Genomic DNA, 22,539 nt, shown 5'->3' with positions numbered 1-22,539 from the left:
AATAAAAAAGAAATTAAAAAAAAAAGGGAGAAATAAAATAGTTAAGCTGCACCACGTTTTCCATCACGCATCACTTTTATGCCGTTGAAAGCTTAATATGTATCTGCGCGCGCACCCGTTAATGCATTTCCAGCATAGATAATCGCGCTATGTTGAACGATAAAATCGTTAATGCAAATGCGAGATCTGACACATTCCCCCAGTGAGACACATTTGCATGAGCGGCAAATCTGTCTGATGAACCGAATTAGTGAAATCTATCTGATATATGAAATGTGGAGATTATCTTAAGATGCACGCAAATTATGCGATATGATTCGAATAATTTGCGGCATTGTTACGATAATAATTTACTTTGAGAGGTGATCAGTATTCTTCTCAACGTCAAAGATTTTTACAGAAAATAAGCAATCAAAATTTCAAATGTGTTTCTTGACAGGAAATACACTTTTAGCTTCTCATTATCAAATTAAAAATTAAAAGATTAAATTAATCTTGATTAAAACAAAAAGATAGTAACTAAAAGCTTTTTCTAATTAAAAGGAAAAAGTTTGATGATAAAAAAAATGATGTTAATGCAAAAATATTTGTATGTGAATCAAAGAATTTCAATATTATATATAATTTTTTTTCTATAAAAAGTTCAAAAAATATAATATGAGAGGCAGTTTTCTTTTTCTCAACGATGTCTTTAATCATTATTATTGTGTACTATTGTGTATTAATTTTTTTTTTTTAGTAACATACCCGTACTGCTTGTGCCTCCAGAAGTCGTGGAAGTAGCGACCAGATCATCCGAACCCTCTGAATTTTGTGGGGGCGTGGGCGTTGGTTCCGGAGGTGGACCCTTAACAGGCGGTAAGGTCGGTGGTGGTGGCGGTGGGTGCTGTATCAGTGGACCAGCCGGCTGATAATACCCTGTGAACAAAAGAGCAAAGTGTGCACTTTCCTAACTGATCGTCCTTCACTCCTAATTTTCAATATCGCCTTTCGAACTTTTCTACAATCACGTTCTATCCACGTTATACAAGATATTTTTATATTAGTCTATAAGAAATCTCTGTTATATTTAAGAACTTGTAGTTATTATATGTGTGTATTTTTAAATAAATATTATTATTATATTTATAGAGCAAGATAAATATCGATTTAAAATAGGCTCTTTTTTTCTCAAAATACCTAATCTTTCGATTTCTATATATATTATCAATCAATACAATTTCGAGCAGAGAAAATACGATATAATTTCCGCAATTTTAGGTTTGTAGATTAATTATGTGTGCGAAATTAATAAATTTTTTACAATTTTAAATATGCTAAAAGTACTATGGAAGAGTATCGTGAATTACAGCATTGATTGGATAATATCAAAACGATATTCTTCAATAATTGATAATCGTGGGAGCGCGAATAAGTCACGTTAAGTCCCTCTAATCCTCTCGTTCGTTCATTTATCTCTCGGCATCGCGTTATGCGGATTCTTCAACATTCGTTCTGCATCGCGATTTTGCGGATCGCTTTTAATGAAAAGCAAAAAAATAATAATTAAACTTTCGAGGTAGCACAGAACGAGCACGAACGCGGATCGCGTGTGTAATTCTTTTTTTTCTTTCTTCTTCGATGTACGAAGAAAACTGGCTTTCTCTACGTGAGAGGAACCGACAATATTCCGCGATCCTGTTGCGTATCATCGATTATCTGAAAGATCGTTCGCCATTTACTTTGTCCAATCACGACCTTATGTAGGTTAAACGCGCCTCGCTCGCACGCACGCACACACGCCGAGAGGAGATGGGCGCAGCATCCAATCTGATTGGATTTGTGCTGAACGGATGGGGTCACGCGATGGACAAAGTGTACGTGATATTTTTTTTTGCCACAATTTCCTGCTAGTAGTGTTGCATGACAATGTAATTGTAAACATCGACCACATGTATGGTTAACCACTGCGCGATTGATAAAGATTTGTTTTGTTATAAAAAAATTGCATCCGAGATACTTATAATCAATTCAAACTTCTTTTTAATTTTTTCATTCATCAATGAGAAGTTGATTGATTATTGGACAATTTTTTATCGCTCAATAATCTCTTACTCTGTGCTTCTATCACATTCAACTTTCCGATTTGTGAAGTAAATCCTTAGAAGATATCAATTGAAGGAGATAGAGATAAAGATCAAAGATAAAGTTCACGTACAATCTATTAGCGTGGTTATTACAATTATCGTGAATACTTTTAGCAGCGTGTATTTTTTTCCACATTTATTTCGACACGACGAGATAAGATATACTTAAAAATATAACAAAGCAATTGGCTTAATAAGACCGAATGCGGGAAAGCTTTTAAAATATGGCGGAAATAAACTTTTTCTTTCAACAATTGTGCTATAAAATTAAAAGTAATGTTTACAATTCTAATTATAGTGCGCTTTTCAACACATATTTATGTGTTACTTTACACGTCACGTGCAACGCGATCGCTGATAACGTTCGCTCAACTTTCCAATTTTGTTGCACAATATCAGTCAGACGTCATTGAACACCGCAGCTTCCGCGGAACACGTAAACAGAGAATCAAAGTTTCGCAAATGTACGAACCGAGCAAAACAACAAACGACTTTCTCGAATCTCCTTACCGGAGACTTGCGTGCAGTCGAAGATAAAGATTCTGATGATGTCACGCGGTTATTCTTAATCGCGCTGTTAATGTAAGTTGTTAACAGACTGTAACCGATGATGGATTTAAAACTACAGAACGACATTTAGGGAGTTCCACCAAAAACATCATTTCTTTCTTATTATTTACTGATAATTATTTACAAATAATTTCGTGTTAATATAAATAGTAATACAATAAACGTTAATTAAACATGATATAATAATAATAACAAACATTTGTAAACTCGCAAAATAGTATGAATTTTCTACTAAAGCCTTTAAAAATGAAAATCCGCTGTGAAACATGAAATATTTGACTACCATAGATCGTATAATAATTCAACAAATTGACGAAGAAAATCGGCGCCATCGGCATAATTCATTCATTAATACTTCACGGCATCTCGATTTAATTGGCTTCGTTAAAAACGCATTTGTTAAGCCAACACGTGTAGGGACAAGCCGTAAATCGAATATCGGGGCGCCCGAAAGGCCAAAGTTGAAGACGGATGCCGGTCTCTGCGAATGACGTCACGCGACAATCGATACTGCTTGCGCACATCGATACGCAAGCAAGTGCCGAACCGCTGTCGTTGAATGTATTAATGTATAAACCATTTAATAAGATTCTACGGCAATCGTTGCGGATTTCACCGGATATATCGTCACGCGGAATGAAAGAAACACAATCGTCTTTTCGTAGCAATCACAGATATTTCGGAGAAGCGCGATTCAATTATCGTCGAACGTATGATAATTTTCGACTTCGTGTAACAAACAATTATCTCGTACAAAAGTACAAAAGATCATTTGTAATGATAATTTGGTCAATTAATCGTATCTAATAATATCTTCGACCTTATTAAAAAAAAAAAATAATCACTTTGATCTCTCACATTGACTTCATTAGCTTTCAAAGAATATATTGAATGTCTATGCTCCCGATTTTTATATTAATTAATTTGTTCGATTTCTATAAACATAAAATTTTCTTATTTTGATAAAAGAGCAAGTTAGAGATTACTCTCTCACACTCTCTGAAAATTCTTCGCGAAATTCATTTGCGCAATCATCCTTATTATATTCAATTCAATCCGATCTTCGGCACGCTAAGTACTCCGAGTCGAAGAAGGCAGCCGGTTTTCCCCCGCGGTAAAACGCAGAAATGGCGAACGCATACACCAGGCGATTAATTCACCTCGTACCGCCGGTAGCGGCGAAAGGCGCGCGCTTATTCGAGATTATGCCAATTAAAGGTGCGTAATTTTCGCGAGTGCGCGACGCGGCGTGCTCGGGTCAAAGTCGGAGATAAAGTCGGGCCAAGGATGGCACGCGCGACCGACTTTGCGTGTCTCGCGGCTCAACTTTTCGACATCGAGGATGGAGGGAGAGACGGGGATCTCTCTCTCTCTCTCTCTCTCTCTCTCTCTGTGGACAGCCGTGTAACAGAGATATTCTCTCGCGCGGCTGTATCGGAACAATTCAAGGATACCGCGAGGACATCGTCTACGCGTATTAAGGTCGCCGGGACTGGTTCGGGAAGCACGGAGATACATCGTCCAGATATCGCCGCTCGCGTTTCTCGATCCGCTTTTAAGGATCGCGAAGTTTCTCGAAAATTGATCCCGGAGATTGAACCGTTTGTCGCGCGTTCTTATCGGCATCGGTGTGTATTGTATGTGTTGACTTTGTTTCGTTTTATAGTTGAAATTTTCGAGCTCCAATATGCTGGAATAAATATTTCGGTCGCGAAAATCGTTACGCAACTCTTTCTTGTATCTTTCAGTATTTTTTACGTATTAAAAAATTGTTGTATTCTTTTAATTACAAGAAACAATCTCTCGCAAATATAAATATATCTTTCTCGGATTTTTGTGTGTGTGTGTGTGTGTGTGTTGATTGGGCAATAATTTCGATAATGTTCTAATAAATGATTCTGGTTTACGCATCAATTACAGACGTTGAGAAAGTATCCAGATTTATCTACCACCGTCCAATATTATTCAGGTTCATTAACGACTAAATGAGATCATCGCAAGCATAGTGTTGCATTTTGCTCGTGGTAGCATTAAATAATCATAAATTTGCGAGTAATCATGTAGTGCAGTTAATAGTAAAGCTTGTTAACAAAATCGACGTTTAGTGTCGCCGTGTAGCAAATGGAGTCAAACTTGATTATACGATGGAGGATATCAGTTGCAGGAAACGAGATACAGAAACGCTTAGAGACCGGTATCCGTTCAATCCGCCATTTGTAATCCGTCTTTATTTCCACGTGATAAAATTAATGTAAAAAGTAAAACGATTAATCAATAAATAAAATAACATGCAACAACAATATAATCAAATACCAACGAAAAGATCGTAACGCCTCATCGTTATTTCATTAAATACACTGAAGTGTCAGTCGCATAAAAAAAAAAAACAAGTTGCATGTCACATCTCTGCCAGACTCTGAAGATCTCTAGCGAAAAATAAGGATGTAAAAAAGAATAAAAACATCGCGAACAATCCGGTGGAGTGTATTGCCCCGACAAAGTATCGCTCCGAGATCGGCGGCCCAGCACTATTACTACTCCAACTTGTTTCATCCTCGGTGTGGCAAAAGTCTCGACTGGCGACTTACCTAAGAGAAGTCAAGGACCCGCCAGAAGCATGTAGGTGCTGGCCGGCGGTGTCGTTGGACTCGGAATAGAGAATATCGGGAGGGGGTCGCATCCGGATCTCTCTGTCTTTCTCTCTTCTAGGACGCACCACTCGATGGCGCGCGATAATTCGCGTTCCCCGAAACTGCCGAATACGAGATCACGAAGATGGGGATTCTCGGTGGGTTCGGACCGGAAATTCATGGGACCGATGATGACGATGACGCGGTGGCGTGCGCGCCACCTCGGCACGCGATCGATAATTCGCGAATATTCCCGGCCCTTAACCGCTGTCATCCGATATGGGGACGCGGGAGGGTTCGATAAGGGTGACGGAATGGATTACCACTGGCGATGCATCGCGTAAGGGTCGATAGCCCAGATCGCGTTGCGGTAACGCAAATCGAGTAACGAGTCGCGCGATAGAGAGACAGCCTGTCGTAATTTAGATTCGGACGAATATCTACAATACACAAGAGAAAAGCAACGCTATCTCAAAGGTATGATTATTCTATACACGGAAAAAGTTGAACGATAAGAATAGTCTATAATAAAAAAATTAAATGATAAAAAGTTATTATTTATATATAGCATAAATTAAGATATACAAATTTTATTGTGACCGATAACCTTGTTTAATTCTCTCTTATTTAAAAATATTATAAATATAATTTAAAATATCTAAATCTTAATATATTAGTATGATTCAATAAGTATGTCAATATCATTTAGATCGCATGCGTGATAAAAAAATTATGTAGAACGTACGGGAATATTTTCACCTTTAAGATATATCAGAGAATTAATTACAGAGCTCTCTCAATTAACGATTCCATTTCTAGATCCAGCTGTATCTCGATCCACTTATATCTCATTGCGATTAATGATCCAGCATTGACACTGACACTTGTCTTAAAGTGATCTGCTAAACTTGTGCACTGGCAAAGTGGAAAGAACAGAAGATTACTAATGGATCGCGAAATATGTATATACCTATATAATGACTAACTGTCATGCAAATCTTCTTCGAGAATGAGAAGGATTTACGATCACTATATCTTCTCCGTCAACTCTTGATCAACGATATGCAAATATTCGATTGTTCGATCCTTAACCGATTATACAATATTATCACGCAAAATATGCATAATATCCTATATTTTTACGCAAAATATTAAGAATAGAATTATTAGGGAGAGAAAATTATTGCAAATATTACACTAAAACAACTTTATAAGACAAATTAACAAATTTATTTTTTCATTAAAGAAAGAGAGATAAAGAATTATTTTTATACAATATATATAAAATTATATTATATAATCACACACATTATATATTATAACAATATATAATTATTTATAGAATATATATTTAAATACTTGTATCGATTACGAATCGAGAGAGAGAGAGATTAGATGTATTCGAATGATTGCTGCGAGGCGCAAGAACTTCGCGATGACTTCTCGCCTTCGGCGATCGAAGTGAAGTCGAGAGATCGCGAAGTAGATAAAGTGGATTTAATTCTTGGATTCCCCTTATCCCTTGTAAGCGAGCATAAAAAAATCGATCGGTAGAACCGTCCAACAGATTCCGATGGATTAAAGGAAAAGCCCGTGATGCTGATAACGCCGCTAAATTGAACGCCATACGCTCGATAATTGAAGATTTGAAATGCGAAAGAATCCCGTGTATGTGTGTGTGTCTCTTATGAGGACATTCAACATTGAAGAAACTAGCTTGGAAAGTTCCGTAAGTTGCGCGCAGCGAAACTTTAAATGACTCTCGCGTAAATTTTGTTCGGGAAATTGTTAACGACCGTTGCAACGCGAAAAGTTATTAAGAGCTATCCTCCTTATAAATAATACATGTAATATGTGTGTGTGAATATATATGATATTAACACATATGTATGTAAAATATAATAAATTTCTCTTATTTTTGAATACAATTATAATAATGTGTATATAAGCACGCATTTTTTAATTGCAATCTTAAATCAAAATAAATTGACAATTATATTTTTAAAATCTTATTTGAATGCAAAAGTCTAACTTTTTTTTTATTTTTTCCGTAGTATAATATAATAAATTAATTGTTAAAGAGATCTGTATTCTAATATTTTTTCATATCACATATCAATCATGAAGTAATTTTGAAAAAAATTAATTTTATTAATTAAAATAATATAAAAAAAATAATAGCGATATTTTAATAATAAAGCAACATTAACTTTATGTAAAGTAAAATTGTTTAAAGTACTCAGGATAAGAATAATCATCAGTTTAGTAAAGAAATATGAATTTATAAGTACACATTTTTAATCGCACGATTAGATGTTGTGTATAATAAATAATTCTACGAAAACAGAGAAATTTAAGCACTGAAAATCATGTACATTTATTTAAAAGCAACAACAACCGCTAGTCTTGTGTCGTTAGTGAGACATACGATTTCCCACGAAGTCTAGGCAGGTCAATAAAGTGCTCGTTGAAGGGATCAATTTTTCGCTCGAACTCCGAGTCGTCAATTACCGTCGCGCACTCGGACATCCTTTACTTTCATTACACGATAATTTATTCGTGACGCTCTCGATAAGATCAGCTTTAACTTTTGTCGTCTCAAGGCTTTCACCGCGGATCTATTCGATCTGTCTTTTCGAATTTAATTTTCATCAGTCACGTACTTGTTGATTAATTAATATAATCTTTTATCATCTAAATTACGCGTGTAAGAAATACGCTTGTCTTTCGGCATATTAAAGCAGTAAAATCAATATAATAAATATGATAATATAATCACTGAATTTAGAAATATTATAAACAACTGATAATTTAAAAAATTGCGCGATAACTATATCTTTATTGGCAATATTATATTATGTCATATATCAGGTTAACAACATTAAGTAATATTCATTATTTTTCGAATATTCATGAATTTTTCTTATCCAAGTATTATGACCTTTGACTTTATCCGATATCGTAAAATGGATTTAAGCATATTCTCTTTTTGTTTGTTACTTTTCTCAAATTTTTAGCTCGATAAACATAAACATTTTTGTCTTTGTTTTATCTTTTATTACAATATTATACTTATCAAAATTATTTATAGAAATTATTTTTATTCAAACTACATTTTCTGTATGTGTGCATTTCTTTAAATATCTAATTGAAAATTTGTATAAATAAAGATAAGATCTAAATTCAATCTTATCTATGTTGATTTTTAGACCACCGTATTTCCGGAATGTATAACTATTGAACTATGAAATATAATTTACGTCTCAATCGCACAAATTAATAAACTTACCTGCGCCCCATATTTTCCTTGACATATTTCCATCCTATTTTTCTATTTGAGTTCTTGTATATTCACTTTATGATTATTTTCAATATTCATTATTTTGTAAAACTATTTTGTAAAATTAAAAGTTTTTTAAATAACAAATAATAATACTTTTACATGAATATTTTTTTAAATACAAAAAATAAAAAATCTGTATTATTTTTATTCTAATATCTAAAATAATATTTTAATTTTACATACGTTAAAAAGATGAAAAATTCAATTTTTTTTATTTCAATTTTTCACTTTAAAATTGAATGCTATTATCTCTTTGAGAATTTTTCATCGGAAATATCATTACAGATGAGTCATTTTCAATCAAGACCTCGTGCGTCAGAGTCATGCTAATTATAATATCAATGAAGATTAAGAATACGTCTAACCATTGTGCTTATTATTATAGTAAGCCTCTTTTCGATCCTCTGACATGTCATCGGGAAATATCCAACGTTGTTAAAAACTCTACAAATTTCGGACAAACTTTCGGGCGATCGAAAGTCTAATTGTTATTCGAGATCCTATTAATAATCATCGCAGCGTGCGTAGGAATTAAAAAGCCCGTGGACAATTATTTCCTCTTCATCGTTGCGTGGGACGTGAAGGAAAAATAAGATTGGCGATGTCGACACGAGCGAAACCGACAGACAAAAGCCGTTCACCTCGGCAATGACGTCAATCATCTGCCAAGATATTCGACGAATTGACGAATGATCGGGTTAGGTACCGAAACCAGGAAGTGTCAAATCCTCGTCACTACAAGATATTGCGGTGTGAAAGCTGATCGAAGATTATATATATCGTCACATAAGACGGTGTAAAATTTTTTTTTTTTTTTAGGATTTTTTTTGCACACGATCACGTGGATTCAGATTGTCATTCATCGAACAGTGCACGATTAAGCTTTCGCGATTTTAATCTTCTAATATCAAAGTTTTACAAACTATTCTTTCTTCTTCAAACTATCCTTTTTGAATCTTCTTAAATTTTATAAACGATTGAGAAAGAGCTTCTCTGTATTAAGCTCTGCAAATGTAAATAGCAGAGCTTTACGTATCTAGTTTTTTTTTTTAATTTCATTCAATTGAATAAAAACTCATAGATGACGGCTCACAATATTGTGCTTGAAAATAAACTTCTGTGACAAAATACCGTAGCATCCTTTTCCTTCGGACGAACTTTAGAAATCGGTTATCTCAGCTTCGGCACAAAGAGAGATGCACGGTTGCTTTTATTCGAAGGAAGACTTCCAAAATGCATTCCCATTATTCACGACTTCGGGGTGCAGTTTAGCTGCGCTGTCCGTATGATTATAGCTTTATTCTGCGAGCCTCACTGTCGAGCAACACAATTAAACTTTGTTATGCAGTTGTGCGCAGTGTCAGGATGAAGACACTCAAGAAATTAATTATGTTTGTTCATTCGTCGCGCAGATACACCGCTCTACAACTCTGTAGGATTTACCAAATTCAATTTCCCGTTTGCATCGATCTTTCCCGTCGCGGCCATTGTGCCAATAATGTAGAATGCTCGTTCTTCGAGACTACGAGCTTAACGTGTAACATTCATTTCGCCCTCCCTTTTTACAAATGAATGTTCTCTTATCAAAGTTTCTCTCAATTCGTATTTCCATAAACGCATAAATATTAATTAATGCCGAGTGTGTGCTTTAGTCGGTTCGATTAGAGAAAAGCAGTATCGCTTGAATTAATAGAGTCAAAGTTGAGTGATAAAATCGACCCTATAATTCCAAGGCTCCAAGTAGTCGCATCTTCTAATTAATCAGTGTATCGACTTTGTCGTCGCATTACAATCAAATCCAAGTCCACGACTCATAGCATAGATATGACAGGTTTTCCTTTCGCTCTCGAAAATCGTTATTCCGCGATTTTTCCTAGATTAATCGTGGATAGTGTAATAGATAAGATTTTAATCACAATAAGCGATGAATATATTGTATAAGCGCGGACTAAACGCTCGTCGCGTCGAAGAAACATTGACACCAGCGCCGGATTTTGTGCCGTTAGTAGGCCAATGACTTCTCGTCGCAGCGCGAGTACGTTCCTCGGTACCAAATCCGCTCTAAAAACAACGGCGCGACAAGTCGGGCGGGGATACGACATGCGTACATTACGACGCTCGAGGCGCGAATTAATCGCGCTGCGAACTCGCCGTTTCGCAGCAAATTGTACGAGACTTCTTTTCCGCCGAGTATAAATCGATTTAAAGATTTTTCCCTTAATATCTCTCTGAGATATTAAGGATCTTTGGAGTTACAGCTTTTGAATCAAATAACGCGATATCTCGTTCCTCTCTTTCTTCTACGAGCATCATTAAATTCTTCAAGCGGGTGTTGCATCTTTCATTTACGATAGCAATCTGCATGATAGACGTATGCTTGCGAAAATACAGCGTTCAGATAGTGCGAACAACGGCACGCGACTTGTCACGATGCAAAACAGACGCGGATAAAGCGCTGGATGTACGATCGATTTCACTTCAATAGTCGACGCACTATATTTCTCATTGATGCATGATAAACGACATTTCTCTCGAGCGGAACGTTATAAATCGTTTTGATTATGCGTACAGTCGATTGTACAGCATTTACGCGGTCGTTTGATACAGATTAGTCAGTCATTCCGCTAGAAACTGAGGCCCTCTCATCAGTTTTGCCTTGTCAATCGTGAGAGAGAGAGACAGAGGGGAGTGTCGGGATAATATCTGTTTTATTCATCGCGTGAAAACTGTACGCTCTGAAAAATTTTTAAATCGAATATGTCATAGGTCGTTAAAATAAAGATGTATTAATATTTTAATATTTCTAGAATGCAATTGTCAGAAAGAACTGTTAATTATTTATACAGAGAGCAAGAATTATATTTTTTTTTACAATAATCGTAATTATATATTTTAGCATCCTCTAAAAATGTTTTTATCGAAACTTAATGTTATTAAGTAAAATAGTTTCATATTTTTCTAGAAATAATTAGAGATAACTATTTACAAATTGCTTATATTTCATATATATGGTATGCGAAAATTAAATTCTTTTGTAAAGAGAACAGTCTTTTATATAAAATAATTTTTTTTTTTAGGAAATCTATAAAGAAACAAAAAAAAACGAAAGGATAGAAAAACGGTGATGTATGTATTGCTTGCATTTATCATGTCTTACAATAACAGCTGTGTATCTTAAACATCGTATACATGATCCTTAATCACTTAATGACAAAATATTAAGTATGATTTTCGTGTTAGATATATAGGCTTAATCCCTCGGATGATTTATTGGAAGAAATTAAGCATTAAATTCCGGATGTAAATGCGAAGTTTGGACTCGCCGAAAAGATCGATGTAATCGTGGCGGCCGAAAGGAAGAATCAAAATGTATGAATAAATCAAATGGAACGTGAACAATCGAAATGCGTGCTATGTCACGTGACACCGGCGGGGGATTTGTGCTGTTAGTGGGTCAACAACTTCGCGTTCTGTTTTCACGCTCTGCGGATTTTGTTCTCGCTAAACCTACCGGCGAGATGAAGTTGCTAGTCCTCAACGTATGTACAATCGCTCGTGCTGTGAATCGATCAAACGTATAAACGATCAAATGTTTCTGTTTATCCATCTTTCAATATTTGCCTTATAATATGTCGCAAAAATCGACACGAGTGTGTATTAGCGATATCAAATAAAATGACGAAATTTTGTTGTTTAATAATAATTTATGCAGTTGTTTAGTTAATAAAAAAAAAAACAATACATTTTTTTAAGCAATAAAAAGGCGACACGTTTTTTTCAATTCTCTCTTGTCGATAAGGTCACATTAATCGTTTCATTTGCAGATATTTCACACTTGGAAATAAAATGCCACAGAATTATTAACAGAATTCAGATAAAGTTCGTATAAAGTTCTCTTACGTTTTAATATTTGAATCCGCAATCTATTATTCGCATAGCTTTGCATAAATTCATAAGAAAAGAATCGCTTAGTTACATTACTAAAAATAAAATTTCTCTTAAAATACTTTCCGAATGCTATTGTTGAACAAAAATATACATTTGCCATAATTAAATATAAAAATATTTACATTATATTTAATTTTGATATTATACAGACAATTTAATCCTACCTGTTTATAAAAATTGAATTTATTTAACTTTTAACTTAATAAATTTTCTCAAAAAACGATAAAAAATTCAATTTTACATTTGCTGCATATTGTATAAGTATATTATCAGCTCTAATCATCAAACACTGCAGTTCATCATGAAAAATTGATTATACGAGATATCGCGAGTGAAAAATGAAATGACAATTTAAAATGTTGATAGCGAAACAGATTGAACTAGATGTCATGAATAAGTGTAATGAACAGCATGGCGGAGAGAGAGAGAGAGAGAGAGAGAGAGAGAGAGAGAGAGAGGGACACACAGATTACCGCCATCGTGAGAGATTTGTGCCGTTAGTAGGCCATGCCTCGCCACCATTTCGCGCGAGACATATTTCGTTCTCGTCAAATCTACTAGCGATGAGACGCAGTCGTTTATTTCGCGTGCGAGAGAGAATCGCCTGTCTTGTATATGTCACATTTTCATCCGTAGTATTCAGCGGACAAATGCATTACTGTATAAGATATAGAGTATAACAGATAGAAATTCTATTTCCTCCATGGATTTGCACATCGAACAAATGCAATGATAAAGCATTTTTTGATGTCTCGTTGCTTTTTGACTATCATTCCTATCATCAATATATTACATCACGTCATAATAAAAATGATTCAAGCTCGGAGAGATAATAGTAACCATTAGCAGATGATAATTAGAGATTTAAAAAAAACTGATTCCTGCCAGGTCTGACGTATGTCATAATTAAATACTTTTATATATATATATATATATATACGAGGTATACTATTACTCTCATAGCTCAATAAAACGGTTAATAAAGCTATGTCTAAATGTCTGATTACATTTTTACCGTTTCTTATTTTTACTTACTGATCTCCTTCCGTCTATCGTTAATTATTGCATTGTTTCTGAGTGAAGTTCTGAAAAGACGAGCAGAAAGTGTAACGGAAAGTAGCTCGGCCCGGATTCGTCCCGGGGCGACTTCGTTATTAAAAGATTAATCGCGAAGTTTCCGTCGCCGAGTTTCGGCGAGGAAGAATCTCGACAAGACAATGGGACGACTTCTTACGTGAGTAAGGTCGCCGGGTAAAGGGACACACTTCGAAACAACAATCCGCGCTCCGATATGGTCTTTTCATGTTTCAGAGACGACGACTACTACCTTTTCCTTCCAGCAATCATCGTGATTACCACCGGCAAGTTCAAGCAGTTAACGAGAGGGGAGCCGTCGAGAAGTAACTATCGACCCGCGAAGAATTGCAAGCCAAGACACTACCGTACGGTTTATGCCGTTACTAGGTCAACTCGTTCGAGCGCATTTAAGAGCCGAAAAGAACCTAACCGCCGAGCCGTTCGATCCATCATAATTAGCTCGCGATTAATATCTATTTGCTGTCTGATGAGCGATATCGAGAAGAAAGAAAAAAAAAAAAAATGAGAAACGATCATCGCGAAAGCGATCCCAAAGATACTCGCTTTCACCCCGTAGCTTCTCGCGATCTAGCACTGCAGTTTCTAAGTTTCCGTCCAAGAATATAGAACACGATAAGAAAGAATAGAAAACTCGCATGTATATATAGTAAGTGTAATTTTGTAAAATATCTAGTTTATTACGATTTAAAGTGACTTTAAAATAACGTGTATTATTTTAAAGTCTATCTTTGAAAAGCTGTTTTTTTTTTATTTTGTATATGGAATCATTGTAGCTATTTTTAAAAATGTTGAAATTAGGAAAATGTATATGTATAAATAAAGATTTATATGATTTCTAATTTAATGTCAGCACTTTTTCTCGAAAAGAAAACAATAGTCAGCAGTTCTTCTCGAAAGAAGAACAATCAATATCGTTCATTTCGTCTTTATATAGGTTTAATACAAAACTATTGATGTGAGTAACAAATAATATCAATATAATATCTCTGTATAAACATTATTTTATTTTATTTTTCAAAGATACACAAAAATATTTTAAAATTATGATGTAATCAATGACATCCTTTTACATCTCTCTCAGAAATATAGGATTTAATTAAACAAAAAAAATAGTGGCATATATAATTATAAATTATAAAGTATATATAATTACATATGCCATTTTGTTTAATTAAATCTTATATTTTTGATATAAACATGCATATCATTAATTAGATGACAATTTTAAGATATTTTTATACATTAATATTCAATCGTAGACGCATTTAAATCGAGTATCTACTTGCGTGCAAGAAACAGATTTCTGTCAAGTGGCAAAACTGCATTCCAAAAGTAAGCGATCTTTCAAGTCGTAATACAATTCAGTCCACACATCCGAGTTATCACTAAACCACGCGCGCGCTCTTTTCCAATATGTAACGTGTAACAGAAGAAACTCTCGACTCTATCAAGATTTCCACCCGATTTTTCCCTCGACTCTTTCACGATGGTCAAGGATATATACAGTGCAGTCTGCGATTGTGATTCAACGGAGCGAGATATCCGTCGAATACTTGTTGACATCATCATTTTCACCAACTCCAAAGTTTTATTCAGGAAACAAGAGGACCTTCCGTTTATAAAAACGGTACTCGAACTGGTTATACAAATGATGATATCCCGATCGATTTATAACTTTTTGTAAAATATATCATTTTACTTAGCTCGTAATTAAATGACAAATATGTGACTTTTATAAATGAAAGAAAGTCCAGCATAGATTTCTACTCGTCTTCAAGCAATTGTGACCCATTAATTTTCATGCTCCAAATTTCGATAGGTAATCAATAGAGCGCCGAAATTGACGAGGTTTCATCGTAGGAAATTTTGTTATTAGGGAAATGCATTTGGGCAAGAAGTACAATTTTCTTAATAACGCGGTCATAGACAAAAATTTTATTTAAATTTAGCAATATAACATCTTAATGTGTTTCTGTTTCAAAAATAAAAAAAATAATTATTATATAATTATTAATTGTTATATAATTATTATATGCGATAATGATCTCTGACAACTATTAGAAAATTCATTTTAAACTCACAGATATATTATCATTAAAATTAAAATTGAACTCTGGAAATTCCAAAATGGAACTCTGTACATGCCAAAAAAAAAAATTTGAAGTGTTCTTCTTTTATATATAAATTAATCCTCCTTCAAACATATAAAAAAGATAAATTTATCTCTGTGTCTCTAAATCTCCTATCTCATAAATACATAAATAAATAGGAAAAAATTAATTATATGTGTAATGAAAATATTCGAGGAGAATCGGACGATCGTATTTGGCGCTAAATACACGATGAGAATATGCGGGGCCTTTGATACAATAGAATGCAATAGAATTCGTGTACCTACACCGTTACTAGGCCAGCTTGCTCGCGCGAGTGCTCGCTCTATTTTCACCGTTCATCGCGTTTAATGCTTACTTTGTTGACCGTGCGATCGTCGAGAATACGCGTTGCATTAAATCCCGGGACCTATGTCGCGTCGATGTTAGAGTGCCTTGCTCGTTTATCAATATCAAGGCACCACTACTTTCCTCTTTCGCCTCGTTCTTGATGTTGTTCGATAGTACAAATCGAGCGATTTAGATCAAGTAAGATGTGCCATCTCGCGTACCCATCTTTGTGAGACGAGACGAGACTCTCGAGACCGTAGTTTGACGTAGTTTTTCGTATGTACTACTGTAATCCAGCGAAATCTCTTTTACACGACATTCTCAGTGCGTTATTCACATATAGAATTTACACCGACACATAAATTGTCGGTATTTTTATTATAAAGTGTGAATTATCATGGCACACTTACTGTCATGATACAAGATTGCCAAATTTATATAAAAACATAACAATATTTTCGCGCCGTATATTATAACACAAAAGCCTAATTAAAGCATTATTTGACTTTAAAAATTAAATGGTTCAATAAGTTGAAATTCAACGATATAAGTATATAGAGCTGCTTACCAAAATATTAAATATTAAACTTTTAAACTAATTATTGCGCGCATTCCCAAACTATTTTAAATTTTAAATATTCAATCTAAAGTCATAATACACACATAATCGTGAATAAAGTATAAGATATTATAGTGTATTGTAAATTCGCGTATTTTACGATACATCGGGGAAAAAACTTCCAAACAAATTGTATCATGATCTATCAAGCATGTGTGAGAAAAAGATCTACGCGATGCACATCTAAGAATTTCACTATCGAAATCTTTAGCAAAACTGCACCGGTAAAACTCCGGAGATGGATGTCCGCTGAGAATCATCTTTCATTCTATGCTTAAATTCTCGAATTTTTATTATCGAGAATCGCTTTTAGAGAGGAAAAAAAGAACGCTCAACCAGATGCACATTCTCGTCTTCAAAAAAAGAAAAACTCAAGCAATTTTAATTTATACATTCTATTGAGAAAGAGATATTTTTAAAAACTCTCAAAAAATTCTCTCCGCTATATATACATGTATATAAAATTAAACATACTATAATCGAAATTAATTACAGATTCTTTTCAATTTTCAATAAAATACGGCAAAATCATCTTAAAATTCTGCAAGACAATAAAATCATAGAATTATGGACAATTAAAATTTCGTTAAATTACGAAGATTGACGTTTAATTATAAATATTGTCGGATAAGAATGATTGTGCTTTTTATAGAAGATAAACTCTGCTCACACTTTTTCCTTCTTGAATCTATGGTATCGGATTTTTGCGATATTTCTGGACAAAAGCGAACGAGGTGACGATCCTCGGTCGCTAAATTCGTCACTTACTCGCACTATCGGAAGTCTGTTCTCCACATGGAGCGGTGCATACAGCGTTGACGTCCGTCCTCTCTCAACTCTCTCTCTCTCCCTCCCCTCCCTCTCTTCCCCAACGGAAATTCTTTTGTCGCCGGCAGCGCGACATGCGATAGCAATATCAGGCGATAAGTGTCAAGTTTAAACCTGGCTTAACGGACGAGCGTCGACGCGGCTTTCCGCGGAGTGACGGATAGTTGCAAAATATACACGGGACACAATGGCCCCCGCTTACAGATTACTCGCGCGACGCGATAAATCTGCGCGAAATGCAGGGGACGCGAGCAGGATTTCGAGCACGACGGTAGCGTGACGCTGTTCTATTTAGACATCAGGTCGAAATGGAAGTCGTGGTCGCGTTTTCTGCACGAGCTCTACGATTGAGGAACGCGGCAGATTTTTATAAACGTTCGTGTTTCTTAATTAATTACGTACAACTTCCTCTAAGTGAATATTATTTTGAAAATATCCAGAGGAGAGAATCATTTATTATCGTATAATTATTTAAAGATAAGAGATGTAGTTCACAAAAAAATATAGTCTGCGCGATTTGTAAAAAAGGACAGGGAGTTCAAATTTTTATTAAAATTATAAGCCGCAGCTAATTTTTGATACAATATGAACAATGGAATATTTTGCATTAGCGTAAAATTTGATATCTAAAGATATTCCATCGATGATGATCTCTAGAAACAACTTTCTTGATGTTTGTTTTTTCCGACTAATATCAAGATACATGTTAAAATAAAAAAAGGAGTAATCTTGTAAAAATATCGTAATTTCACCACAAGACTACTATGTCAGAGAATATCTTAGAGCGGCGAACATGTTAAACAACACTTTTCGCGACGGTGCGAGGAAAGCATGCATCCCGTATGTATGAGGTGTACGTAAAACTCGCTAGCAGCTGCAAAAGTGACGTAAAACAGGAAAAAAGTACCGGACGAGGTTGGTGATAGCGAAAACTTTCTGCAATCACTAAACTTTGTTCAAACATATCTCGATAATAAGTTGCTCACAGCACAATTCTCGCTAATCGATATTAGCTGATCTTGATCAACGATAACTCATTCTTTTCGATCGTGTGTCTAAAAAAAAACCCACACTTAGGGCCTTAAACTTTCTCAAAAAACATCTCTTAAGCTTGGTAAACTCACTCGAGGTTTCATTTTTCAACAACCGCGAGATTTCATTTTTCACGTAGCTCTGAATAATCGCGTAAATAGAATCACATTTGAGTATAGGGTGAAACGAACGTCACAGCTCGCAAAGAAAACGTCAAGTACTCATCGGAGTTAAACACATTTCTTGTCTGCAATATGAGAAGAGTAACATTCGTAGACAATATAAAATAAAACTAACATTGCACCACGAATGAACACGCCAGATAATAATCCGAGTCTTACGTTTCTGAAATCAAAGAATAATGCCCTTCCCTGTCTTGACGATTTTTAATAATTAATGACATAATTTCTGAAACTTTAATATAGATATATAAAAAAATTTATTATTAAATTATAACATTTTATAAATTACTTTGGAACGCTCAAAAATTCACCCGCGTTTCCACGAAAAAAAAAAAAATAAATAAATTTATTATAATAAATTTTTTCCTCGGAAGACAAAGTTTATGTTACGTTTTTTAACACTAACAATAAACGTTAGATCTTTATGTGTGACGCATAATGACGTAAAATGAAAACTTTAGAAAAGCCGGAGGTTAAGAGATTAATGAAGCGCCACTGAGTTTATTGCTTCGCTTGGGGAAGATAGTTCAAGGAAGAAAAAGTTCTCGCGAGAGCACAAGATATTCTTAACCCGGTTATCGCTGAGTTAATTATCGCGAGGTGCTCGCTTACTTGCGGCCGAGTAAAACCGCGAATGAAAGGTGCAGTCGAAATGGATGGTGTTAAGTCGCGAACGAGGCGAACGTGGGCGACCATGAATCACGAAGCGCGAAGGCGCGTCCTCGGTTATCAGCGCTCGTCTCCATCCGCGAAACTGGAGCACGGCCGAGGACGACTTTTCGCGCGATGCGAGAGGACGACGCTCTATAACTCGCGTCGCCAAGCACACGTCGTTTGAGCACGTTAAAAGCACACCCATAGCATTTCCCTTAACAAAACGAGACCTAATGAGAATATTATGCAGATTGATCCTACTTGAATCTTTCTCGAAACAATTCTTTTATTATCAATCGTTTTATACAAACTGCGGGACACAATTTTCGAGCTATAGAAAATTAGAGGAGCAAAATAAAATAAAATAAATATTTTTGCTTTTCGTAAATTGATTTTAAAATGCTATACATAAAATTGTCGTTATCTTTCAAATATTTCTGTTAGAAAATGCTTCAATGTTATTATCGTATCTCGATCAAAAGAGATACGATATTAAATTCTAAGATGTCTTTAAACAAAAGAGACTTTCCTCCAATCTTTATGCAGACATTAAGTAACATGAACGTATAAAAAAAGTCCTCATTTTATTCTACGTTTTAGAGGATTTGACATCGAAGAGAGAGAAAGAGAAGTGATCGTAAGACGGCATTCGCGCAAAATTCTGCGTCAGCTAGGAAGGAAATAATTTTCCTGCAGCTATAGCAAACGTTCTCGGGTTACAAGGGTTAACACTGACACGTGTCGAGTCCAAGACAAACTTTCACTGCGTCGCAGTGAATCTGAAGGCCATGACGCGAGAATCGCCACGAAGCAACGAAACGTGTAAATTCCAATTCGTCAGGTGATAGATTTGAAGTGATAGTTGCGATTCTAATCAACGAGCGAGATATTGAGCTTTAATAATGCGCTTATTATTATTATCAATAACATCGCGCGCTTATCGTTGGGTAAGTGCCACTGGCACTTACCCAACGATAAGCGCGCGATGTTATTGATCAATGTCATTGAGAAGCATCCTACTCCTATCGATTGATAGAGAAAGCGAAACGATATATATATATATATATTTTTTTTAAATAAATTATTTAAAATAAAACAAAATATATATATATATTTTTTATTTTAAATAATTTTTATCAATAAATTACTTAAAATAAAAGAAAATTGTTTAAAATAAAAAAATTGCAATTATACCTACATAAAGTATACACATGCGTATAACATTTGAAATGAAATAATTAAAAAGAGAAAGAGGGAGAGGGAGAGAGAGAGAGAGAACTGTTATAAATGGCACCAGCAGTGTGTCTGAAAGATATGAAAAAGGAGAAATCGGCACGTGCTGACTTTGTGTGCGTAAACAATTAACATGCGACATCTAAACTGTCTACTTTGCACGTTACACTTGAATGGGCAAGCATCAGTAGTGAATATTCACCGTATTGTTGTTTTTTCTCTCAATGCAGATATACGTATGCTTATCTTGTACTACAAATTACTTACAACTTTTGAATATTCTATAGATATAATAATCTCCGATATATTAATCAGACATCGCGATACGTTTAAGATCGAACTCCGAAATGGACGTTCTAAATTAATGATTGCGGATATTTTAGAGAGATACAGAATCTTAAAGAAAGTATGATTGCTTTACGTTCGATATCGAATGAATAGAAACGCTACTCAATACAAGCGAATAAAATGACAGTATTATAGATGCGGAGTATCGATATTTTCATAACATCGAGGGTAACATCGGTGGTTGCATCCCTGCGGTCGCCGCGGCAAATGTCGCAAGAGCAGAATGGCGGTGACTCGGGTAGCGAGTAACGGAAGGCGGAAGGGAGCGGGAAGGGAGATGTATGTGTACGTGTACAGTGTGCCAGGAAACGACGGAGGTACCGTATAGCGCCGTTAGGAAGCCGTAACACGGTAGGAATGAGCAGTAAGAATAATGCACCGGTCTGCTTCGCGCTGTCGGCGTCAACTAGCAGCTGAGTAACCTTAATCGGACTATATCTCGTCGGTACATAGCGCGCGATGCTTCAGCTCCCTCGTTCTCTTTAGCTAGAAGACACGTGAAAATGTTTCCCCGAGAACCACCAGAACCGCAATTTTGAGATAACGCGGGAGATAATTTTTTTTTTTTTCGAATACTTCAATAATCTAACAATGCAAGTCAAATCCAATAATTAATATTAATAATATTAATTTATCGTTTTACTTATCATTTCCCTTTTTTTTTCTCACGATACTCTGAATTTTTTATAATCCGAACTAGTGCCGACTTTCATCCAGATCGAACTGAACGGAGACTGTACTTTGGTATTCAAGCGGAATCGAAAGCAATATATATCGATGCCAGAGACACTCGTCGTTCAGAGAAGCAAAGGATAAGGAGACGCTTTAATGTTGCAAAAACCGTCCAAGGCATACCTCGCGCGTATCCATCACGGCGCACAAGGACGTCACTCGCTTGCGACGCGAAAGCCGAGCACATTGAGCTCGTCTACGTGTACTCGGCTGCTAATTGGCTTAGTCGAGGCCGCATTTAGCCCGGTCTACCTGAGAGATCATCTCCGTGCTCGCAGGCTCGCAGAGCCTGTGTGTCTCCTCGTTACGGACGTGAGCTCCTCGAACAGGAATGTTTCGCCAGGATATCTCTCGCCGGGCTGTCGAATGGCTTGTGATCTCGAGCGGGCCTTTCATAAATGTCGCTTCCCGTTTTCGCGATTAAAAATTCCGTGAGGCGTTCACGCGCAATGTCGAACCGCGAATTATTAAAGCGTGATCTCGATGGCGGATGCGTCAATCCTCGCGCGTTACACGTGCGGATCTGAATTGAATTTGGCTCTTAAGCCTCCGTTAGGCCAGGGTCGTTTAGCATTAACCTTGCGTAACTCGATTTTGTTCCTCCATCCGGATCATAAGCGATCTCGTATGTTGGTAGAAAAACGACGATGCTGTGACCTAGAATCTGCTATAACCCTGTTTATCGACGTACTTGGCGAGAAAAGGGAATAGTAGCGACAGAGGATACATTGTATGTCCGCAACAAAATGTCACAT

The 22,539-nt window shown here is 35.7% G+C and overlaps 1 protein-coding gene across 1 annotated transcript in view; it reads right to left on the bottom strand.

Annotated features, from left to right (window-relative positions):
- Nucleotides 1–22,539, bottom strand: part of LOC126848767 (uncharacterized) — a 114,383-nt gene that overhangs the window by 17,829 nt on the left and 74,015 nt on the right. The window contains exon 5 of the mRNA XM_050589940.1: nucleotides 748–918. Coding sequence (XP_050445897.1) covers nucleotides 748–918 — 171 coding nt within the window. The remainder of the gene's footprint in view (nucleotides 1–747; nucleotides 919–22,539) is intronic.

Source organism: Cataglyphis hispanica, chromosome 4 (assembly GCF_021464435.1).
Source record: "Cataglyphis hispanica isolate Lineage 1 chromosome 4, ULB_Chis1_1.0, whole genome shotgun sequence".
In the NCBI taxonomy this organism is placed as follows: domain Eukaryota; kingdom Metazoa; phylum Arthropoda; class Insecta; order Hymenoptera; family Formicidae; genus Cataglyphis; species Cataglyphis hispanica.
This window is presented reverse-complemented; position numbering and strand designations above follow the sequence as displayed.